This window comes from Coregonus lavaretus, assembly GCF_964263955.1.
Source record: "Coregonus lavaretus genome assembly, chromosome: 12".
Classification (NCBI taxonomy): Eukaryota; Metazoa; Chordata; class Actinopteri; order Salmoniformes; family Salmonidae; genus Coregonus; species Coregonus lavaretus.
Window position 1 is genome coordinate 55,972,923 of NC_139999.1, and position 25,668 is coordinate 55,998,590.

Consider the following 25,668-nt stretch of genomic DNA (forward strand, 5'->3'; position numbering starts at 1 on the left):
ACAGCCAGAAGGGGACTGGCCACCCCTCAGAGCCTGGTTCCTCTCTAGGTTTCTTCCTAGGTTTCTGCCTTTCTAGGGAGTTTTTCCTAGCCATCGTGCTTCTACATTTGCATTGCTTGCTGTTTGGGATTTTAGGCTGGGTTTCTGTATAGCACTTTTTGACATCTGCTGATGTAAAAAGGGCTTTATAAATACAATTTGATTGATTGACCAATGACGTTTTGAGAACATAAAATTGGTGTAGAAATATCAGAGTTTCTGAGAAAAATGCCAACAACTAACACATTTTTTGCAGTAAAATGCATGAAATACATGTTGTGAAGCTTGGATCTCATTGGATGCTCTGTACATAGAAATACAGTTTTTATTGTGGCTTAAACGAAAAAGAAATCAAGTCTAGTTAAAAAGTTAGGAATAACAGTAATGCATAATTTGTGAAAGGTACTTGCTTTAAAGCCTATGGTGTTCCATCTTCGAAGACGTTGACATTGACCTGAAGGTTGAGGTGGAGCACAAAAAACAACATATCCCAGTAGGCATTTCTACACCTGCGCATGAATGAAGGAACTTCTGCGCTTGCGCATCTTCTACTGCCCGGTAGCTGATGCAAGAAATCCGAAACTGACTGGTTTGGTTGGTTAAAACACATACTGCACGGGATTTTCTGCATTATCTGTCATAACATAGTCTGGAAACATGTCGGGAGACGACGAGGTAACTAATCCCATTTTATATAGTGATTTACCATTGTAATTCGTCTTCATGAGAAACGTCATTATGGCCTACACATGTGTGAGCATGACATGAGGGCGGCAGCAAGCTAGCTAGCTAACTACTGGCTAACGTTAGCCACCCCATATGTTATTGCTGGTTAGCTGCTTCGTCTCAATAAAATGGTCAGTAAAACCCTAGCTATGTAGCTGGCCAACTATTTGTTATTGTGTGAACGTGTGATTCAATTTATTTGGCTGACATTGACAAGCAGTTGTCAGCCGTTAGTGGTTGTTTCGTGGTTGACAATGCAATAGCTAGCTAGCTACTATAGTTAGCTAACAGACAGTTCTTCATTGTGTGCTTTAATGGAAGTGATTCGTCGCTGCTAGCTACCCATCCATCCATATGGCCAACAGTCTAATTGTTGTTGCCATCTGAAATATGAGCATATACGGATCCACTTCGGAATTTGATTAATTGTTTAGCTAGCTAGTTAAATACTAGTCTGATTAATCGGGCTGTAATACACAATTTATAGTAGTTAACATTACAGCCTGACAGTAATGCCTGCAAAATCATCTAAATGTTCCTTACAAGTCAGAATGTTGAATAAAATTACAGTTAAACTACCGGTTGTCTGTGCTGTTTGTCCTTCAGCTGCTCGAAATTTGAGACAAAATATCCACAGAAAAGTATTGTTTACCTAGAGAGCGCGGAGGTAAACTTAGTTTTATATTGGATATTCGATGTCTCTCGTCAATAGCTATTGAACAAAGCATGTTATGACAATAAAAATAGTATATTCAGAATCAGGAGGATAAAGAACACATTTTTATTGTGTGAATGTATTTATTTCTTTGATGTTTAAAATGCGGAATAATAAAAATGAAAGATAAACACACATTGTTGATTGTTCTCCATCCTCCCCTGATTCAATATACAATGTTTGTCATGACATGCTTGGTTCAATAGTGATTGACGAGAGAAACAAACCTACCAGCACTGTATAAAGTAGGGTAAACAATACTTTCCTGTGGATATTTTGTGTCAAATTTCGAGCAGCAGATGGAAAACCGCACAGACAACCAGTAGAGTAAGTTTAAATGGAATTGTATTCAACATTCTGGCTTGTAAGGAGCATTTACAAGCTTTTGCAGGCATAAGTGTCAGGCTGTATATACCAATTAATTGTGTATTCCAGCCTGATTAATCAGGATAGCGAAATACTAACTAGTTACTGACAGCCAGTTCTTTATCATATTGACAGTAAACTAGCTAACATTACCCATGAATTCCTTATCATGATGCGACTCTGACTATTAACACGTAGTCTGCCAATATTTGTCATCCCCAACCGGCTTTAAGCTAGCTAGCTATATTTGCAAGATGTAATACTGACATTGTCATAGGGGTCAGCCATTCGTAACACATTCCTTTTGGCATTGTGCTTTGCAGATGATATTTGACCCCAACATGTCCAAGAAGAAGAAAAAGAAGAAGAAGCCTTTCATGCTGGATGAAGAAGGAGGGGACGGTGCCAGTGACGATGCTCCACAGCCAGAAACGAAAGAGGTGGAGGTGGATGGAGGAGAGGACAGAGAGGTGGACTTTGACGAGGATGAGGGAAGGAGGAAAGGTGAGGAAGGCGAGACCTTAACATAATATCAACCTAAAGGGTGAATTTGCATGTAGTCAATGCTTTTGTAAGACCTTTGTAAGCAAAACGTTTTGATCTTGGTTTGTTTGCCAGAAATCTCAGATGACCTGGATGACTTAAATTTCTTCAACCAGAAGAAGAAGAAAAAGAAGAAAGCAAAGACATTTGACAATGACGTAGAGGAGGGAATGAAGGTATGTTTTGGGTCAAGTGCCCAGAGAGCTAGCCAGTGGGCTTTGGGTGTAGGATGTTGCCTTTTTTTAACATGTTTTCACAAGAGCGTCTGTCAAATGAGGGAAATGTTAATGTTTGTTGACTTAACTGCAAAATGGATTCCTGTCAATCTTGTTGTTGGTGCACATCATGTCTTATATTTAGATATATATCCTTGCATATGTGGAAAGTTAAAATGTTATGTTTCTTTCAATTATACAGTGTATGACTATCTGTTTTGGCATGACATTGTAGTATGTATTACATTGACTGTATTGCAAAACTGTCCATGCACAGGAGCTGAAAATTGAGGCAGAGCCCTCCGAAACCAATGAAGAGGACGACTTGATGTTAGAACTGGGAAAAAAGAAAAGGAAGTCAAAGGCTGTGAATTTCGACATGGATGACGACATGGAAATCAAAGATGACGGTGAGTGTACCAAATTTACAGGCTGGATAAAAGCTATAATGTGTTTAATGCAACCAGCATGCAAACTGACCTTTGGCCTTTGTCATACCTTGTGGTCTACAGCCCAGGAAGATGAAGATGGAAAGAACATTGACGACATCACATTCAGCAGCACACAGTCGGGCCCTGCGTGGGCTGGCTCAGAGAGAGACTACACATATGACGAGGTACAATCTGAGTCTGTGGATCAAGATAGACTTACTTTAAGATTTTAGAGAAATATTACTCCGAAGTTATTACCAACTGAACAGAATAAAATAGACTAGACATTTTCATAAGAGACCTAAGATGTACGACATGACGTCTGGTAATCATGACCTTAAAGAAAGGAATGTTTAGTCACATCTTCATTTAGAAAATGAATTGGTCACATCTTGTTGACTTGAATGTCTTTTTAGTGGTGTTTCCTAAGTATTTCTTCGTAAAATCCAGGCTGACTCATCTCCCTCCCTTGTAGCTGCTGAACCGCGTCTTCAACATCATGCGAGAGAAGAACCCTGACATGGTGGCTGGGGAGAAGAGGAAGTTTGTCATGAAGCCTCCCCAGGTGGTCCGAGTGGGCACCAAGAAGTCCTCCTTCGTTAATTTCACAGACATCTGCAAACTGTGAGAATGATATGCCACTAGGCTTGGGCGACATACCGGGGTATTTCGAAATACTGACAGTATTATTTTCAATACTGTAAAATTAATCATTATTTTGGGGTTGGGTGCATGCTACGCCACTGCTTATAACTATATGTTATAACTATAAGAAATCTAAGATGTGTCAAATAAATTATATCCAGCTCAGAGCTCCAGCTATGGATTTGGTTTTCTAACTTGCTAGTAGCTAAGTGGCTAGATGTAAAGATCACATATCTTGGTTACAGTGGAGACATTCAATCCCCACCTGGATCAGGATCCCTGTTGCCTAAATATTTTTGTGCGTTCCAATTTATTTTAAACATCATTTTTTTTGGTAGTTCCCGTTGTGTGCATTTCCGATAATACCGTATACCCCAGTATGGTACAGAAACGGTATGACTGTATGAAAATCTGGACACCGCCCAACCCTATATGCCACTACCCTGGGATCCCTTGATGCCATTTTTAGAGATGTTGAGGTTTTATGATTTTCACTCTCACTTGTTGAATCTCATTATTTTGCATCATTAGTCCCCTTACCCTCATTTGCTCATTTCTTGACAGGTTGCATCGCCAGCCGAAACATCTCCTGGCCTTCTTGTTGGCTGAGCTTGGAACAAGGTAAGGTTTGGGTCGGCAAGTGAAGAAAGACAGTTATCATGCTTAAAAAATAATTGTTAAATTAATGAGTGTATGAAGGCTATGGATTCATGGATAAAACTATTGTTTTTATTGCAACAGTGGTTCGATAGACGGAACTAATCAGCTCATCATCAAAGGAAGATTCCAGCAGAAACAGATAGAGAATGTCTTACGAAGATATATTAGTAAGTGTTTTTGTTGACAATGTTCCTACCTTTGTACACATCTCTATTTCATTGATATCATATAATTGCATGATGATATAATTGCAGGATGATGATTATCTACTGTACTTACAAAAATGTGTTTAATATGATAGGGATGCGACATCATTCGCAAGCCATGTTCATGACAAGACCTGCTAGTTATGAGATGTTTCTCCAGAGATAACGTTATGTCAACGCGTAGCGTAGGCTCTTTTATTGCATATTGAATAACTTATTGTTAAGATGAATTAGATAAAGTAGGTCCACTTCCCAGTCTCACCCCAGTGTTTCTTTCCCTCTCTTCACAGAGGAGTATGTGACGTGCCATACGTGCCGCTCCCCCGACACCATCCTCCAGAAGGACACACGACTCTACTTCCTGCAGTGCGAGACATGCCACTCCCGCTGCTCCGTCGCCAGCATCAAGGCCGGTTTCCAGGCCGTCACGGGCAAGAGGGCACAGCTCCGCGCCAAAGCCAATTAGGATGGGGCAGGCTAGAAGCTTTTATGGACTGTCTGTGGATTTGTTACCGCTGCCTATTGTAAAGAAATTAATAAATCGCATACCATCTGTGTGATCAGACGCAGTCTATATTTCCCAATTTAATCATCCATCACTATTGAGGGCCAAGGTGATGAACTTAATGTGTTGTCTACTCTACTATTTTGAAATCAATTATTTTGTCCAGACTATCCTTGTGTGTGCACCAGGCTTTCAAAAGAAAGCTCAGTGTTATGAATGGCGAAATTGAAGGGCCGATATTAGGGTGCATTCAAACCAGACAAACGGATGCGTATTATTTTTTATTCATTAACAGATTCACTACATGGAACAACAGTTTGTTCTGAAGTGTCTGTCCTATGTCTGAGGGATATAAGAAAGGTCAGGAACCATATTTTTTGTGGGGGACAAGTATTGAACCCCTTGTTTTTTGGCACTAAACTGTCTCCATATATACTTCCATGAGTTTTTAAAAATTGGTACCGGGGGACCTTCAGATGAGTCTTGTGAAGCCTGTGGGCGTCCTAGAACAAAACAACCGACGTGTTCGTGAGAGTCTCACCTTGCATATTAGTGTGTAGCCCAAACTGTTTGGACACTACAGACAGAAGTTGAGAAAAGGTTACTTGTCTTCCTGCTGAAGATAAGATGGTAGAGAAGATCTGAAGGTAATAGGCCATCTACCAAACCTGACCCCTGCATGGTTTTCTCAGCCAGATACATTTGTTTGAATATGACCACTATTAAGCATGTTTCTCTCCTTTTGACTTGAGGGTATAACAGTTGGAAAAGCAAGTATGAGAGATGGTGTACAGTGCATTCGGAAAGTATTTAGACCCCTTGACTTTTTCCACATTGTTACGTTACAGCCTTATTTTAAAATGGATGAAATAGTTCATTTTCCTCAATCTACACACAATACCCCATAATGACAAGCAAAAACTGGTGTTTAGAAATGTTTGCAAATTTACTATGAATATAAAACTTCAGTATCACATTTACAAATGTATTCAGACCCTTTACTCAGTACTTTGTTAAAGCACCTTTGGCAGCGATTACAGCCTGGAGTCTTCTAGGGTATGACACTACAAGCTTGGCACCTGTATTTGGGGAGTTTCTCCCATTCTACTCTGCAGATCTTCTCAAGCTCTGTTAGGTGGGATGGGGAGCGTTGCTGCATAGCTATTTTCAGGTCTCTCCAGAGATGTTCAATCGGGTTCATGTCCAGGCTCTGGCTGGGCCACTCAAGGACATTCAGAGACTCCTGCGTTGTCTTGGCTGTGTGCTTAGGGTCGTTTTCCTGTTGGAAGGTGAACCTTCACCCCAGTCTGAGGTCCTGAGCGCTCTGGATCAGGTTTTCATCAAGGATCTCTCTGTACTTTGCTCTGTTCATCTTTCCCTCGATCCTGACTAGTCTCCCAGTCCCTGCTGCTGAAAAACAACCCCACAGCATGATGCTGCTACCACCATGCTTCACCTTAGGGATGCTGCCAGGTTTCCTCCAGATGTGACGCTTGGCATTTTTGGCCAAAGAGTTCAATCTTGGTTTCATCAGACCAGAGAATCTTGTTTGGCAAACTCCAAGCGGGCTGTTGTGCTTTTTACTGAGGAGTGGCTTCGGTCTTGCTACTCTACCATAAAGGCCTGATTGGTGGAGTGCTGCAGAGATGGTTGTCCTTCTGGAAGGTTCTCCCATCTCCACAGAGGAACTCTGGAGCTCTGTCAAGAGTGAACATCGGGTTCTTGGTCACCTCCCTGACCAAGAACTTTCTCCCCCGATTGCTCAGTTTGGACGGGCGGCCAGTTCTAGGAAGAGTCTTGGTTGTTCCAAACCTCTTCCATTTAAGAATGATGGAGGCCACTGTGTTCTTGGGGACCTTCAATGCTGCAAAACTGTTTTGGTACACTTCCCCAGATCTGTGTCTCGACACAATCCTGTCTCGGAGCTCAACAGACAATTCCTTCGACCTCATGGCTTGGTTTTTGCTCTGACATGCACTGTCAACTGTGGGACCTTATATAGACAGGTGTGTGCCTTTCCAAATCATGTCCAATCAATTGAATTTACCACAGGTGGACTCCAATATAGATGTAGCAACATCTCAAGGATGATCAATGGAAACAGGATGCACCTGAGCTCAATTTCGAGTCTCATAGCAAAGGGTCTCAATACTTATGTAAATAACGTATTTAAATTTTTTATTTTTAATAAATGTGCAAAAATGTCTTAACCTGTTTTCGCTTCGTCATTATGGGGTATTGTGTGTAGATTGATGAGAAATAAAAAATAATGTAATCAATTTCAGAATAAGGCTGTAACGTAGCAAAATGTGGAAAAGTAAAGGAGTCTGAATACTTTCCGAAGTCACTGTATGTTGTACTCTCCAGTAAGTCGTAAGCACTTCCGTCAGTCTGATATATTTTTGTCACGTGGGGTGACAGTCGGTTTCCAGTTAAATATGTACGTTTTTTTCAGATGTCTTTAATGCATCAATATAGCGTCATTCTGAAGATTAAAAAAAAAAAACACTTCAATCCAAATCTGACTTCTAAAAGATGTCATTAACATTCACAAATTTGAATACAAAATGGTAGTAACATGCTCTTTATTAAAAGAGCTAATTTTATATGGAGGCAAGGAACTGCTGACAAGGCCAACTATCATTTTACTCCCTCTAATCGACTCCATCTCACACTAAAAGGGGGTGTGTTCACTGGCAGCTGTTGTGACACGATTCATGAACAGCTCTGCTTTTTCTCCTAGTTAAAATGGTTTCATGTGACTCAGGATGTGCTTAATCTAATGATTAAAGGCCCAGTGCTGCTCTCACACAGCCTCCGCAGCAGCATGTGCTCCAATGTGGCCGCTCCTGGTTAACATCACCGTACACTCTGAGAGGAGGTGAGGCATGCATGAATAATGTGCGTGTTTTCTAGCCTGACCTTACTGAGACTTAGCAGAAGGCTCCACATATTTCCACATAGTCAAGGGATGGAATGTCTTGAGAATCTGAAAATCTGAAAATACTTTAATACATTGGAGATTCAAAGGTTCGCTCATCCAAGTCATATGTACCTTGAAAGAACATGAAGGATGACTACAAATCAATTATGATATAAATTATGTAGCTAGTTGCACAAGCTGTAGTTTGTCTCCGCCAAACATTTTGGAAACCCTTGACTTACCTCAGATTGATGTATCCCCAATTAAAGTGTATCTTGCTAGTGTCACAAGCCTTGGCGAGAAGTAATGGAGCTACAGGTAGTTACCGATAATTGAGTGACTTGCACAAGTTCTGAGATAGCCCCAGAGCACCGCAGTGTGCTGTGGTCATGATGTGATGGATTACTCTGAGCAAGAGTTCATTCCAGGGGGCCTTTCCACATGCATTCCTAGATCTGCTCAACTGGAGAGATTGAAATACAGTCAGGCATGATTGTGTAGCCAGCATGAACTTGCATAAATATCCTGGGCTGACTAATTGTGATAAGCCTATGGGTAATTGGGCTCCAATGAAAAATGTATGTTTAATGCATAATGTCAGAGAAATTCCTCAGCTATTAATCAAGAATAAAGTATGCCATTACTCAATAGGGCTATACTTCTAACAACAGTTGGAAGGAGACTTCTTTGCCCAGGAGTTAGTTAGAGGTAATTGGTTGAGCAGTATGGTGAGTCTGGACAGTTCACACATTTTCAGTTGTAGCCAATAACAGCTATTTTCAAAGGTAGCACCACATAATCAGGGTAATGGTTGTGTAGGAAATCACACTTAATGGCTATGGTTTACTTTAAAGACATGCTCCGGTACTTTGGCGACTAAGAAAGTATTTTTTAAACCTCCCACTTTGGGCTGGATGTGTCTGTGTAGACACAATTAGCCACGAAAACCCTAGTTTGAAAGCGACTGTTTTCTTGAAGCTGAGCCAAGCCATTTACCCTCAATTTCCCCCCACATGGGCTGCCCACTAGTAATTCCAGTTCTCGCCAATGAGCTTCAGCCCTTCGCACTTGAGTGACAGCTAGTAAGAGGCCTGCCCAGCGTTTTCCAATGAGGTTGCACAGGGAGGGAGGGAGAGAGAGAGAAATTACCTGACGCACATACAGTATATTCAGAAAGGATTCAGACCCCTTCCCCTTTTCCACATTGTGTTACATTACAGCCTTATTCTAAAATGGATTTTATTTATTTATTTCCTCATCAATCTCCACACAATACATTTTTGCAAATGTATTACAAATAAAAAACAGAAATACCTGATTTACATAAGTATACAGACCCTTGCTATGAGACTCAGGTGCATCCTGTTTCCATTGATCATCCTTGAGATGTTTCTACAACTTGATTAGAGTCCAACTGTGGTAAATTCCATTGATTGGACCTCATTTGGAAAGGAACACACCTGTCTATATAAGATCCCACAGTTGACAGTGCATGTCAGAGCAAAAACCAAGCCATGAGGTCGAAGGAATTGTTCGTAGAGTTTTGAGACAGTATTGTGTTGAAGCACAGGTCTGGGGAGGGGTACCAAAACATTCTGCAGCATTGAAGGTCCCCAAGAACACAGTGGCCTCCATCATTCTTAAATGGAATAAGTTTGGAACCACCAAGACTCTTCCTAGAGCTGGCCGCCTGGCCAAACTGAGCAATCGGGGGAGACGGGCCTTGGTCAGGGAGGTGACCAAGAACCCGATGGTCACTCTGATAGAGCTCCAGAGTTCCTCTGTGGAGATGGGCGAACCTTCCAGAAGGACAACCATCTCTGCAGCACTCCACCAATCAGGCCTTTATGGTAGAGTAGCAAGACCGAAGCCACTCCTCAGTAAAAGTCACATGACAGCCCACTTGGAGTTTGCCAAAAGGCACCTAAAGGACTCTCAGACCATGAGAAACAAGATTCTCTGGTCTGATGAAACCAAGATTGAAGTCTTTGGACTGAATGCCAAGCGTCACGTCTGGAGGAAACCTGGCACCATCCCTACAGTGAAGCATGGTGGTGGCAGCATCATGCTGTGGGGATGTTTTTCAGCGGCAGGGACCGAGAGACTAGTCAGGATCAAGGCAAAGATTAACGGATCAAAGTACAGAGAGATCCTTGATGAAAAAGGGCGAAGGTACACCTTCCAACAGGACCACGATCCTAAGCACACAGCCAAGACAACGCAGGAGTGGATTCGGGACAACTCTCTGAATGTCTTTGAGTGGCCCAGCCAGAGCCTGGACTTGAACCCGATTGAACATCTCTGGAGAGACCTGAAAATAGCTGTGCAGCAACGCTCCCCAACCTGACAGAGCTTGAGAGGATCTGCAGAGAAGAATGGGAGAAACTCCCCAAATACAGGTGTGTCAAGCTTGTAGCGTCATACCCAAGAAGACTCGAGGCTGTAATCGGTGCAAAGGTGCTTCAACAAAGTACTGAGTAAAGGGTCTGAATTCTTATGTAAATTTGATATTTCAGTTGTTTTTTTTAAATACATTTGCAAACATTTCTAAAAACCTATGTTTGCTTTGTCATTATGGGGTATTGTGTGTAGATTGATGAGGGAACATTTTTAGAATAAGGCTGTACAGTAACATAATGTGGAATAAGTCAAGGGATCTGAATACTTTCCGAATGCACTGCATCTGCACATACTGTACACATATACTGTGACATAGTATGCAATGTGCGGGGACCACTTTTGGTCCATGAGTGCTACTTTCAGAACTACTGGCTAAAAAGTATACAAAAGTACCAAAGGAATCTCTTTCAAATGAACAGTATGCTAATTGCCAGGGATTGAGAAATTGCAGGGTAAAACGGTAATCCTGTGTAGCTCAGTTGGTAGAGCATGGCGTTTGCAACGCCAGGGTTGTTAGTTTGATTCCCACGGGGGACCAGTATGGAAGAAAATAAATGTATGCACTCACTAACTGTAAGTCGCTCTGGATAAAGTGTATGACAAAAATGTAATTACACAATGCTTACCAATAGTTGTTATTTTCTTCAGGATTCATTCAAATAACCACTACGTGTCAATCGGAACCAGAAAGTTAGCAATTGTGTATGTTGTTACCACATTTCTTAATCACCTAAGAAATACTCAGCTAATATCAGTGGTGTGGAAACAGAACAAAAAATATAGCTGCGAGCAGCAATGAACGGGGTTCACAGGATGACAGAAAGGAAACAAGATCAGTTGGATAACAAAGCACTATCATGTAGGAACTACACTATATATACAAAAGTATGTGGACAACCCTTCAAATTAGTGGATTCGGCTTTTTCAGCCACTCCCATTGCTGGCAGGTGTATAAAATCGAGCACACCGCCATGCAATCTCCATAGACAAACATTTGCAGTAGAATGGCCTTACAGAAGAGCTCAGTGACTTTCAACGTGGCACCATCATAGGATGCCACCTTTGCAACAAGTCAGTTCGTCATATTTCTGCCCTGCTAGAGCTGCCCCGGTCAACTGTAAGTGCTGTTATTGTGAGGTGGAAATGTCTAGGAGCAACAACGTAGGCCACAGAAGCTCACAGAACGGGACCGCCGAGTGCTGAAGCGCGTAGTGCGTAAAATCGTCTGTCCTCAGTTGCAACACTCACTACCGAGTTCCAAACTGCCTCTGGAAGCAACGTCAGCACAAGAGCTGTTCGTCCGGACCTTAATGGAATGGGTTTCTATGGCCGAGCAGCCACACACAAGCCTAAGATCAACATGCGCAATGCCAAGCGTCGACTGGAGTGGTGTAAAGCTAGCCGCCATTGGATTCTAGATCAGTAGAAACGCGTTCTCTGGAGTGATGAATCACGCTTCATCATCTGACAGTCCGACAGACAAATCTCCTGTTTGGTGGATGCCAGGATAACGCTACCTGTCCCAATGTATAGTGCCAACTGTAAAGTTTGGTGGAGGAGGAATAATGGTCTGGGTCTGCTTTTCATGGTTCGGGCTAGGCCCCTTAGGTCCAGTGAAGGGAAATCCTAACGCTACGGCATACAATGACATTCTAGACGATTCTGTGCTTCCAACTTTGTGGCAACAGTTTGTGGTTGAATAAGATGTCATTTTCATAATGTTCATATTCAACCAAAATATGACTGTTTAACACAATAAATTAAAATAAACTTCAATCCAAATCTGACTTCCAAAATATGTAATATTCACGTGTGCCGACGAAGATGGCGGCCTCGCGACTAGCTCTTAGGCACTTTGCGGTATTTAAAAAAATAATGTTTTACATTATTAGCTCAGAAAGTGTTTTGTTTCATTACATACAGCCGGGAAAAACTATTGGATATCAGAGCGGCGGTAACTCACCAGCATTACGACCAGGAATACGACTTTCCCGAAGCAGATCCTTTGTTTATTTTCCCCAGGGCAATTTAACTGATTCCAGCGGCTGACCCAAAACATCGCCGGCGGAGGAGAGGCACTCGGAGCGGCCTGCTGGTTTGACTTAGGAGGCGGCACACCCACCGCTTCCAAGTATATTACTCGCTAATGTTCAGTCTTTGGATAACAAGGTCGACGAGCTCAGGGCAAGGATTTCTTTCCAGAGAGACATCAGGGCATGTAACATACTTTGTTTCACGGAAACATGGCTCTCTCAGGATATTCTGTCGAAATCGGTCCAGCCAGATGTGTTCTCAGTTAATCACGCATTCAGAAATAAATATCTCTCCGGGAAGCAGAAGGGTGGAGGTGTGTGTTTCATGATTAACGACTCATGGTGTAATTGTAGTAACATACAGGAACTCAAGTCCTTTTGTTCACCCGACCTAGAATACCTCCCAATCAAATGCCGACCGTATTATCTCATAAGATAATTTTATTCGGTTATAGTCACGGCCGTGTATATCCCCCCTCAAGCCGATACCACGACGGCCCTCAAAGAACTTCACTGGACTTTATGCAAACTGGAAACCACATATCCTGAGGCTGCATTTATTGTAGCCGGGGATTTTAACAAATTTTACCAAAGCAAAGTTGAGGACTAGGCCGCCGAAGTTCTATCAACATATCGACTGTTGTACTCAGGCTGCTAAAATTCTCGACCATTGCTATTCGAACTTCCGGGATGGTTATGCCCTCCCCCGCCCTCCTTTCGGCAAATCTGACCACGACTCCATTTTGCTCCTCCCTTCCTATAGGCAGAAACTCAAACAGTGTCACGGTTTCGGCCGAGGCTGCTCCTTCTCCTTGTTCGGGCAGGCTTCGGCGGTCGTCGTCTCCGGAGTACTAGCTGCCACCGTTCTATGTTTCGATGTTTGATTGGTTTTGTCTGTTTTGTTACACCTGTTCCTTGTTAGTGTTCATTATGCGTCCTATATAGTTCTCTTGAGTTTTGTCATCTGTTGTGTGTAATTGTTCGTTGTCACGTTGTGTGCTAGTTCGTTTTTGTTCTCTCTGTATTTTGTTTAGAGAGAGTTCCGCACTTTGTGCGCCTTTGTTTTGTGCACTTTACCGAGTTGCATAAAGTTCGCTTGCCTGCCTGGTTGCCTGTTGCCGTGTTTGGCTTGTTCTTTTGTCTTCACTAAAGACGTCAGTACGAAGCCTCTGTGTGTCCTGCGCATGATTCCACACCACATCTACACTCAACCCTGACAAACAGGAAGTACCCGTGTGTGTAATTGCTGCAAAAAATGGCTCTACAAATAATTGACTTTGGGGGGTGAATAGTTATGCACGCTCAAGTTTTCTGTTTATAAAATATTTTGCATCTTCAAAGTGTTGTGTAAATCAAATGATACGAACCCCCCAAAAATCAATTTTAATTCCAGGTTGTAAGGCAACAAAATAGGAAAAATGCCAAGGGGTGAATACTTTCGCAAGCCACTGTAAGCATGTTAACCCCCGCAAGGCTGCCGGCCCAGACGGTATCCCTAGCTTTGTCCTCAGAGCATGCGCAGACCAGCTGGCTGGTGTGTTTACGGACATATTCAATCTCTCCCTATCCCAGTCTGCTGTCCCCACATGCTTCAAGATGGCCACCATTGTTCCTGTACCCAAGAAAGCAAAGGTAACTGAACTAAATGACTATCGCCCCGTAGCACTCACCTCTGTCATCATGAAGTGCTTTGAGAGGCTAGTCAAGGATCATATCACCTCTACCTTACCTGTCACCCTAGACCCACTTCAATTTGCTTACCGCCCAACAGATCCACAGACGATGCAATCGCCATCACACTGCACACTGCCCTATCCCATCTGGACAAGAGGAATACCTATGTAAGAATGCTGTTAATTGACTATAGCTCAGCATTCAACACCATAGTACCCTCCAAGCTCATCATTAAGCTTGAGGCCCTGGGTCTGAATCCCGTCCTGTGCAACTGGGTCCTGGACTTGATGACGGGCCGCCCCCAGGGGGTGAAGGTAGGAAACAACATCTCCACTTCGCTGATCCTCAACACTGGGGCCCCTCAAGGGTGCGTGCTCAGCCCCCTCCTGTACTCCCTGTTCACCCATGACTGCGTGGCCAAGTACGCCTCCAACTCAATCATCAAGTTTGCAGATGACACAACAGTAGTAGGCTTGATTACCAACAATGACGAGACAGCCTACAGGGAGGAGGTGAGGGCTCTGGGAGTGTGGTGCCAGGGAAATAACCTCTCACTCAAAGTCAACAAAACAAAGGAGATGATTGTGGACTTCAGGAAACAGCAGAGGGTGCATCCCCCTATCCACATCGACGGGACCGCAATGGAGAAGGTGGAAAGCTTCAAGTTCCTTGGCGTACACATCACTGACAAACTGAAATGGTCCACCCACGCAGACAGTGTGGTGAAGAAGGCGCAACAGAGCCTCTTCAACCTCAGGAACCCTCACAAACCTTTACAGATGCACAATTGAGAGCATCCTGTTGGGCTGTATCACCGCCTGGTACTGCAACTGCACCGCCCGCAACCGCAGGGCTCTCCAGAGGGTGGTGCGGTCTGCCGAACGCATTACCGGGGGCAAACTACCCACCCTCCAGGACACCTACAGCACCCAATGTCACAGGAAGGCCAAAAAGATCATCAAGGATATCAACCACCCGAGCCACTGCCTGTTCACCCCGCTATCATCCAGAAGGTGAGGTCAGTACAGGTGCATCAAAGCTGGGGCCGAGAGACTGAAAAACAGCTTCTATCTCAAGGCTATCAGACTGTTAAATAGCCATCACTAGCACATTAGAGGCTGCTGCTGCCTGTTGAAATCTCTGGCCATTTAAAGAAATGGAACACTAGTCATTTTAATAATGTTTACATATATTGCATTACTCATCTCATATGTATATACTGTATTCTATAATATTCTACTGTATCTTAGTCCATGCCGCTCTGTCATTGCTCGTCCAAATATGTACACTGCTCAAAAAAATAAAGGGAACACTAAAATAACACATCCTAGATCTGAATGAATGAAATAATCTTATTAAATACTTTTTTCTTTACATAGTTGAATGTGCTGACAACAAAATCACACAAAAATTATCAATGGAAATCAAATGTATCAACCCATGGAGGTCTGGATTTGGAGTCACCCTCAAAATTAAAGTGGAAAACCACACTACAGGCTGATCCAACTTTGATGTAATGTCCTTAAAACAAGTCAAAATGAGGCTCAGTAGTGTGTGTGGCCTCCACGTGCCTGTATGACCTCCCTACAACGCCTGGTCATGGTCCTGATGAGGTGGCGGATGGTCTCCTGAGGGATCTCCTCCCAGACCTGGACTAAAGCATCCGCCAACTCCTGGACAGTCTGTGGTGCAACGTGGCGTTGGTGGATGGAGCGAGACATGATGTCCCAGATGTGCTCAATTGGATTCAGGTCTGGGGAACGGGCGGGCCAGTCCATAGCATCAATGCCTTCCTCTTGCAGGAACTGCTGACACACTCCAGCCACATGAGGTCTAGCATTGTCTTGCATTAGGAGGAACCCAGGGCCAACCGCACCAGCATATGGTCTCACAAGGGGTCTGAGGATCTCATCTCGGTACCTAATGGCAGTCAGGCTACCTCTGGCGAGCACATGGAGGGCTGTGCGCCCCCCAAAGAAATGCCACCCCACACCATGACTGACCCACCGCCAAACCGGTCATGCTGGAGGATGTTGCAGGCAGCAAAACGTTCTCCACGGCGTCTCCAGACTCTGTCACGTCTGTCACATGTGCTCAGTGTGAACCTGCTTTCATCTGTGAAGAGCACAGGGCGCCAGTGGCGAATTTGCCAATCTTGGTGTTCTCTGGCAAATGCCAAACGTCCTGCACGGTGTTGGGCTGTAAGCACAACCCCCACCTGTGGACGTCGGGCCTGGCAGTGCTCCTCCTGCTCCTCCTTGCACAAAGGCGGAGGTAGCAGTCCTGCTGCTGGGTTGTTGCCCTCCTACGGCCTCCTCCACGTCTCCTGATGTACTGGCCTGTCTCCTGGTAGCGCCTCCATGCTCTGGACACTACGCTGACAGACACAACAAACCTTCTTGCCACAGCTCGCATTGATGTGCCATCCTGGATGAGCTGCACTACCTGAGCCACTTGTGTGGGTTGTAGACTCCGTCTCATGCTACCACTAGAGTGAAAGCACCGCCAGCATTCAAAAGTGACCAAAACATCAGCCAGGAAGCATAGGAACTGAGAAGTAGTCTGTGGTCACCACCTGCAAAACCAGTCCTTTATTGGGGGTGTCTTGCTAATTGCCTATAATTTCCACCTGTTGTCTATTCCATTTGCACAACAGCATGTGAAATGTATTGTCAATCAGTGTTGCTTCCTAAGTGGACAGTTTGATTTCACAGAAGTGTGATTGACTTGGAGTTACATTGTGTGTTGTTTAAGTGTTCCCTTTATTTTTTTGAGCAGCGTATATATTCTTCATTCCATTCCTTACTTAGATTTGTGTGTATTGGGTATATGTTGTGAAATTGTCAGATATTACTGCACTGTCGGAGCTAGAAGCACAAGCATTTCGCTACACCCGCAATAACATCTGCTAAACACGTGTATGTGACAAATAAAATTAGATTCGATTTTAATTCAATGATTAAAGGCCCAGTGCTGCTCTCACACAGCCTCCGCAGCAGTATGTGCTCCAATGTGGCCGCTCCTGGTTAACATCACTGTACAATCCGAGAGGAGGTGAGGCACTCATAAATAATGAGCGTGTTTTCTAGCCTGACCTTACTGAGACTTAGCAGAAGGCTCCACATAGTCAAGGGATGGAATGTCTTGAAAATGAAAATCTGAAAATACTTTAATACATTGGAGATTCAAAGGTTCGCTCATCCAAGTCATATGTACCTTGAAAGAACATGAAGGATTACTACAAATCGATTATGATATACATTATGTAGCTAGTTGCACAAGATGTAGTCCCTGTAGTTTGTCTCCGCCAAACATTTTGGAAACCCTTGACTTACCTCAGATTGATGTATCCCCAATTAAAGTGTATATTGCTAGTGTCACAAGCCTTGGCGAGAAGTAATGGAGCTACAGGTAGTTACCGATAATTGAGTGACTTGCACAAGTTCTGAGATAGCCCCAGAGCACCGCAGTGTGCTGTGGTCATGATGTGATGGATTACTCTGAGCAAGAGTTCATTCCAGGGGGCCTTTCCACATGCATTCCTAGATCTGCTCAACTGGAGAGATTGAAATACAGTCAGGCATGATCGTGTAGCCAGCATGAACTTCCATAAATATCCTGGGCTGACTAATTGTGATAAGCCTATGGGTAATTGGGCTCCAATGAAAAATGTATGTTTAATGCATAATGTCAGAGAAATTCCTCAGCTATTAACCAATAATGAACTATGCCATTACTCAATGGGGCTATACTTCTAACAACAGTTGGAAGGAGACTTCTTTGCCCAGGAGTTAGTTAGAGGTAATTGGTTGAGCAGTATGTTGAGTCTGTACAGTTCACACATTTTCAGTTGTAGCCAATAACAGCTATTTTCAATGGTAGCACCACATAATCAGGGTAATGGTTGTGTAGGAAATCACACTTAATGGCTATGGTTTACTTTAAAGACATGCTCTGGTACTTTGGCAAATAAGAAGGTATTTTTAAACCTCCCACTTTGGGCTGGATGTGTCTGTGTAGACACAATTAGCCACGAAATCCCTAGTTTGAAAGCTACTGTTTTCTTGAAGCTGAGCCATGCCATTTCCCCTCAATTTCCCCCCACATGGGCTGCCCACTAGTAATTCCAGTTCTAGCCAATGAGCTTCAGCCCCTCGCACTTGAGTGACAGCTAGCAAGAGGTCTGCCCAGCGTTTTCCAATGAGGTTGCACAGGGAGGGAGGGAGAGAGAGAGAAATTACCTGACACACATCAAATCAAGTCAAATCAAATCAAATTTTATTGGCCACATGCGCCGAATACAACAGGTGCAGACATTACAGTGAAATGCTTACTTACAGCCCTTAACCAACAGTGCATTTATTTTTAATAAAAAAGTAAAATAAAACAACAACAAAAAAGTGTTGAAAAAAAAATAACAGTAGGGAGGCTATATATACAGGGGGGTACCGGTGCAGAGTCAATGTGCGGGGGCACCGGCTAGTTGAGGTAGTTGAAGTAATATGTACATTGAGTTAGAGTTAGAGTTAGAGGTAGAGTTAAAGTGACTATGCATAAATAATTAACAGAGTAGCAGCAGCGTAAAAAGATGGGGTGGGGGGGGGCAGTGCAAATAGTCCGGGTAGCCATGATTAGCTGTTCAGGAGTCTTATGGCTTGGGGGTAGAAGCTGTTGAGAAGTCTTTTGGACCTAGACTTGGCACTACGGTACCGCTTGCCGTGCGGTAGCAGAGAGAAAAGTCTATGACTAGGGTGGCTGGAGTCTTTGACAATTTTGAGGGCCTTCCTCTGACACCGCCTGGTATAGAGGTCCTGGATGGCAGGAAGCTTGGCCCCAGTGATGTACTGGGCCGTACGCACTGCCCTCTGTAGTGCCTTGCGGTCGGAGGCCAAGCAGTTGCCATACCAGGCGGTGATGCAACCAGTCAGGATGCTCTCGATGGTGCAGCTGTATAATTTTTTGAGGATCTGAGGACCCATGCCGAATCTTTTCAGTCTCCTGAGGGGGAATAGGCTTTGTCGTGCCCTCTTCACGACTGTCTTGGTGTGTTTGGACCATGATAGTTTGTTGGTGATGTGGACACCAAGGAACTTGAAGCTCTCAACCTGTTCCACTACAGCCCCGTCGATGAGAATGGGGGCGTGCTCAGTCCTCTTTTTTTTCCTGTAGTCCACAATCATCTCCTTTGTCTTGGTCACGTTGAGGGAGAGGTTGTTATCCTGGCACCACACGGCCAGGTCTCTGACCTCCTCTCTATAGGCTGTCTCATCGTTGTCGGTGATCAGGCCTACCACTGTTGTGTCGTCAGCAAACTTAATGATGGTGTTGGAGTCGTGCCTGGCCATGCAGTCATGGGTGAACAGGGAGTACAGGAGGGGACTGAGCTCGCACCCCTGAGGGGCCCCCGTGTTGAGGATCAGTGTGGCAGATGTGTTGTTACCTACCCTTACCACCTGGGGGCGGCCCGTCAGGAAGTCCAGGATCCAGTTGCAGAGGGAGGTGTTTAGTCCCAGGATCCTTAGCTTAGTGATGAGCTTTGAGGGCACTATGGTGTTGAATGCTGAGCTGTAGTCAATGAATAGCATTCTCACATAGGTGTTCCTCTTGTCCAGGTGGGAAAGGGCAGTGTGGAGTGCAATAGAGATTGCATCATCTGTGGATCTGTTGGGGCGGTATGCAAATTGGAGTGGGTCTAGGGTTTCTGGGATAATGCTGTTGATGTGAGCCATGACCAGCCTTTCAAAGCACTTCATGGCTACAGACTTCAGTGCTACGGGTCGGTAGTCATTTAGGCAGGTTATCTTAGTGTCCTTGGGCACGGGGACTATGGTGGTCTGCTTGAAACATGTTGGTATTACAGACTCAGTCAGGGACATGTTGAAAATATCAGTGAAGACACTTGCCAGTTGGTCAGCACATGCTCGGTGTACACGTCCTGGTAATCCGTCTGGCCCTGCGGCCTTGTGAATGTTGACCTGCTTAAAAGTCTTACTCACATCGGCTACGGAGAGTGTGATCACATAGTCATCCGGAATAGCTGGTGCTCTCATGCATGCTTCAGTGTTGCTTGCCTCGAAGCGAGCATAGAAGTGGTTTAGCTCGTCTGGTAGGCTTGTGTCACTGGGAAGCTCGCGGCTGTGCTTCCCTTTGTAGTCTGTAATAGTTTTCAAGCCCTGCCACATCCGACGAGCGTCAGAGCCGGTGTAGTACGATTCAATCTTAGTCCTGTATTGACTCTTTGCCTGTTTGATGGTTTGTCGGAGGGCATAGCGGGATTTCTTATAAGCGTCCGGGTTAGAGTCCCGCTCCTTGAAAGCGGCAGCTCTACCCTTTAGCTCAGTGCGGATGTTTCCTGTAATCCATGGCTTCTGGTTGGGGTATGTACGTACGGTCACTGTGGGGGTGACATCATCGATGCACTTATTGATGAAGCCAGTGACTGATGTGGTGTACTCCTCAATGCTATCTGAAGAATCCCGGAACATGTTCCAGTCTGTGCTAGCAAAACAGTCCTGTAGCTTAGCATCTGCGTCATCTGACCACTTTTTTATTAACCGAGTCACTGGTGCTTCCTGCTTTAGTTTTTGCTTATAAGCAGGAATCAGGAGGATAGAGTTATGGTCAGATTTGCCAAATGGAGGGCGAGGGAGAGCTTTGTATGCGTCTCTGTGTGTGGAGTAAAGGTGGTCTAGAGTTTTTTTTCCTCTGGTTGCACATTTAACATGCTGGTAGAAATTAGGTAGAACGGATTTAAGTTTCCCTGCATTAAAGTCCCCGGCCACTAGGAGCGCTGCCTCTGGATGAGCGTTTTCCTGTTGACTTATGGCCTTATACAGCTCATTCAGTGCAATCTTAATGCCAGCATTGGTTTGTGGTGGTAAATAGACAGCTATGAAAAATATAGATGAAAACTCTCTTGGTAAATAGTGTGGTCTACAGCTTATCATAAGATACTCTACCTCAGGCGAGCAAAACCTCGAGACTTCTTTAGTGTTTGATTTTGTGCACCAGCTGTTGTTTACAAATATACACAGACCGCCACCACTTGTCTTACCAGAGTCAGCCGTTCTATCCTGCCGATGTAGCGTATAGCCCGCTAGCTGTATGTTATCCATGTCGTCGTTCAGCCACGACTCGGTGAAACATAAGATATTACAGTTTTTAATGTCCCGTTGGTAGGATAACCGTAATCTTAGGTCATCCAATTTATTTTCCAATGATTGAAGATTGGCTAATAGGATTGATGGGAGCGGCAGTTTACTCGCTTGCCGTCGGATCCTTACAAGGCACCCCGACCTACGTCCACGATATCTCTGTCTCTTCCTCATGCGAATGACGGGGATTTGGGCCTTGTCGGGTGTCTGTAGGATATCCTTCGCGGCCGCCTCGTTGAAGAAAAATTATTCGTCCACTACGAGGTGAGTAATCGCTGTCCTGATATCCAGAAGCTCGTTTTGGTTATAAGAGACAGAAACATTATGTACAAAATAAATTACAAATAACGCGGAAAAACACACATAATAGTACAATTGGTTAGAGGGCTGTAAAACGGCAGCCATCTTCTCCAGCGCCATTCTTCGATTCACATACAGTGCATTCGGAAAGTATTCAGACCCCTTCCCCTTGTAACACCCTGGCTCTGGGACTCTATATGTTGAGCCAGGGTGTGTTCTTTCTATGTGGTGTAATTCTATGTTGGGAGTTCTAGTTGGTTTATTTCTATGTTGGCCTGAGTGACTCCCAATCAGAGGCAACGAGTGTCAGCTGTGGCTGGTTGTCTCTGATTGGGAGCCATATTTAAACTGTCTGTTTTTCCCTTTGTGTTTGTGGGTTCTTGTTCCGTGTTGGTCTAAGTTACCTAGGACGTTACGAGTCGTTTGTTGTTTTTGTTTACTGTCCGTGTTTATCGCTAATGATAAATAAACATGTTCGTTCATCACGCTGCGCCTTGGTCCTCCTCTCTTAACGACGATCGTGACAGAAGAACCCACCATACAAGGACCAAGCAGCGTGTCCAGGAGCAGGCAGACTGGACATGGGAGGAAGCGCCGGGAAAGGAGATGGAGAGGTTGGCGATGGCCCAGGTGGGCAAATCGTGGTCCTGGGAGGACATGCTCGGGGGCAAAGGGCCATGGGCTAGGATTAAGGCCCTGGCGAGAGAGGAGCAGCGGCGTCAGCAGTGTCATCGTCGGACGGACGAGAGGCAACCCCAAAACATTTTTTTGGGGGGGCACACGGCATGGGCGGCTGGGCAGCAGGAGGCTGCCACAGGGCGATTTGGAGAGGAGGCCACCGGGTTTGGGGGGCCAGAAGGCAGGTTGGCGGAGCCTGGATGGAGAGCAGAGCCAACTCCCCGTACTCAGGCATGGCAGCATGAGACTGGTCAGGTTCCGGGGTATGCGGAGCTGCGTACTGTGCCACGAGTGGTCCGGCATAGTCCGGTACGTCCTGTGCGAGCACCCCGCACGTGTTGTGCGAAGGTGGGCATGCAGCCAGGACGGAGTGTGCCGGCTCAGCGCTCGTGGCCTCCAGTGCCTCTCCTCGGTCCCGGATATCCTGCGCCAGTGTCACGTGCTGTTATGCCAGTACGGGTACACAGCCCTGTACGTCCTGTGCTGATGCCTCACACAGAGTGTGTGAAGGTAGGCATTCAGCCAGGACGGGTTGTGGCAGCTCTTCACTCCAGGTCTCCTATCCGTCTCCACAGCCCGGTCCGGCCTGTCCCTGCTCCTCGCACCAAGCCTACGGTGTGTGTCGCCAGCCCGGTCCGGCCTGTTCCTGCTCCACGCACCAAGCCTACGGTGTGCGTCGCCAGCCCGGTCCGGCCTGTCCCTGCTCCTCGCACCAAGCCTACGGTGTGCGTCGCCAGCCCGGTCCGGCCTGTCCCTGCTCCTCGCACCAAGCCTACGGTGTGCGTCGCCAGCCCGGTCCGGCCTGTCCCTGCTCCACGCACCAAGCCTACGGTGTGCGTCGCCAGCCCGGTCCGGCCTGTTCCTACTCCACGCACCAAGCCAGGGGTGCGCATCGTCAGCCCGGTCCGGCCCGTTCCTACTCCACGCACCAAGCCAGGGGTGCGAGTCGTCAGCCCGGTCCGGCCCGTTCCGGCTCCACGCACCAAGCCAGGGGTGCTCATCGTCAGCCCGGTCCGGCCCGTTCCTACTCCACGCACCAAGCCAGGGGTGCGCATCGTCAGCCCGGTTCGGCCCGTTCCTACTCCACGCACCAAGCCAGGGGTGCGAGTCGTCAGCCCGGTCCGGCCCGTTCCGGCTCCACGCACCAAGCCAGGGGTGCGCGTCGTCAGTCCAGCACAACCCGTGCCTGGGTCACCGGTGCCTGGTAAGGTACCGGTCAACTGCTCCACTACGGAGCTGAAGCTAACCGCTCCTGCTACGTCCAGTTCAGCTCCAGCCAGCGGGGCCAGACCGGACCAGGGGCGCTATGGGGGGTTTATTGGAGGGTGGTGGGCAAGGCCGGAGCCAGAACCGCCGCCGAGGAGGAATGCCCACCCAGCCCTCCCCTGTTTTGCTCTAGTTGAGGCGCGGTCGCAGTCCGCCTTTAGGGGGGGGTACTGTAACACCCTGGCTCTGGGACTCTATATGTTGAGCCAGGGTGTGTTCTTTCTATGTGGTGTAATTCTATGTTGGGAGTTCTAGTTGGTTTATTTCTATGTTGGCCTGAGTGACTCCCAATCAGAGGCAACGAGTGTCAGCTGTGGCTGGTTGTCTCTGATTGGGAGCCATATTTAAACTGTCTGTTTTTCCCTTTGTGTTTGTGGGTTCTTGTTCCGTGTTGGTCTAAGTTACCTAGGACGTTACGAGTCGTTTGTTGTTTTTGTTTACTGTCCGTGTTTATCGCTAATGATAAATAAACATGTTCGTTCATCACGCTGCGCCTTGGTCCTCCTCTCTTAACGACGATCGTGACACCCCTTTTCCACATTTTGTTACATTACAGCCTAATTCTAAAATTGATTAAATTAATTTATTTCCTCATCAATCTACACACAATACATTTTTGCAAATGTATTACAAATAAAAAACAGAAATACCTTATTTACATAAGTATACAGACCCTTTGCTATGACACTTGAAATTGATCTCATGTGCATCCTGTTTCCATTGATCATCCTTGAGATGTTTCTACAACTTGATTATAGTCTAACTGTGGTAAATTCCATTGATTGGACCTAATTTGGAAAGGAACACACCTGTCTATATAAGGTCCCACAGTTGACAGTGCATGTTAGAGCAAAAACCAAGCCATGAGGTCGAAGGAATTGTCCATAGAGTTCCTAGACAGTATTGTGTTGAGGCACAGGTCTGGGGAGGGGTACCAAAACATTTCTGCAGCATTGAAGGTCCCCAAGAACACAGTGGCCTCCATCATTCTTAAATGGAATAAGTTTGGAACCACCAAGACTCTTCCTAGAGCTGGCCGCCTGGCCAAACTGAGGTGATAGAGATCCAGAGTTCCTCTGTGGAGATGGGCGAACCTGCCAGAAGGACAACCATCTCTGCAGCACTCCACCAATCAGGTCTTTATGGTAGAGTGGCCAGATGGAAGCCACTCCTCAGTAAAAGTCACATGACAGACCGCTTGCCAAAATGTAACCTAAAGGACTCTCAGACCATGAGAAACAAGATTCTGTTGTCTGATGAAACCAAGATTGAACTCTTTGGCCTGAATGCCAAGCGTCACATCTGGAGGATACCTGGCATCATCCCTACAGTGAAGCATGGTGGTGGCAGCATCATGCTGTGGGATGTTTTTCAGGGGCAGGGACTGGGAGACTAGTCAGGATCGAGGCAAAGATGAACAGAGCAAAGTACAGAGAGATCCTTGATGAAAACCTGCTCCAGAGTGCTCAGGACCTCAGACTGGGGCGAAGGTACACCTTCCAACAGGACCACGACCCTAAGCACACAGCCAAAACAACTCAGGAGTGGATTCGGCACAAGTCTCTGAATGTCCTTGAGTAGCCCAGCCAGAGCCCGAATTTGAACCCGATTGAACATCTCTGGAGAGACCTGAAGATAGCTGTGCAGCAACGCTCCCCATCCAACCTGACAGAGGTTGAGAGGATCTGCAGAGAAGAATGGGAAAAACTCCCCAAATACAGGTTTGCCAAGCTTGTAGCATCATCCCCAAGAATACTCAAGGCTGTAATCGCTGCCAAAGGTGCTTCAACAAAGTACTGAGTAAAGGGTCTGAATACTTATGTAAATGTGATATTTCCGTTTTTTATTTTTTAATACATTTGCAAACATTTCTAAAAATCTGTGTTTGCTTTGTCATTATGGTGTATTGTGTGTAGATTGATGAGGAAATAAATGTGGAAAAAGTCAAGGGGTCTGAATACTTTCCGAATGCACTGTATCTGCACATACTGTGTGACATAGTATGCAATGTGCGGGGACCACTTTTGGTTGGTGAGTGCTACTTTCAGAACTACTGGCTAAAAAGTATACAAAAGTACCAGAGAATCACTTTCAAATGAACAGTATGCTAATTGCCTGGGATTGAGGAATTGCAGGGTAAAATGGTAATTACACAATGTTTACCAATAGTTGTTATTTTCTTCAGGATT

General features: G+C 45.5%; 1 protein-coding gene across 1 annotated transcript; it reads left to right on the plus strand.

The window, feature by feature from the left end:
- Window positions 1-550: 550 nt before the first annotated feature.
- On the plus strand, window positions 551-5,111 carry eif2s2 (eukaryotic translation initiation factor 2, subunit 2 beta). Its single transcript, XM_084173558.1, has 9 exons — window positions 551-714; window positions 2,170-2,350; window positions 2,465-2,565; window positions 2,882-3,014; window positions 3,117-3,220; window positions 3,511-3,659; window positions 4,245-4,301; window positions 4,422-4,507; window positions 4,837-5,111. Exons 1-9 carry the CDS (start codon window positions 697-699, stop codon window positions 5,010-5,012), a joined length of 1,005 nt encoding a protein of 334 aa, XP_084029684.1. The 5' UTR covers window positions 551-696; the 3' UTR covers window positions 5,013-5,111.
- The last annotated feature ends 20,557 nt before the right edge of the window (window positions 5,112-25,668 follow it).

What these genes read in the sequence shown, in the direction of transcription:
- eif2s2 (XM_084173558.1), top strand. An exon ending in TTCACAGACATCTGCAAACT is followed by an intron (nt 3,660 to 4,244) that starts GTGAGAATGATA and finishes ATTTCTTGACAG; the next exon opens with GTTGCATCGCCAGCCGAAAC. An exon ending in TGTCTTACGAAGATATATTA is followed by an intron (nt 4,508 to 4,836) that starts GTAAGTGTTTTT and finishes CTCTCTTCACAG; the next exon opens with AGGAGTATGTGACGTGCCAT.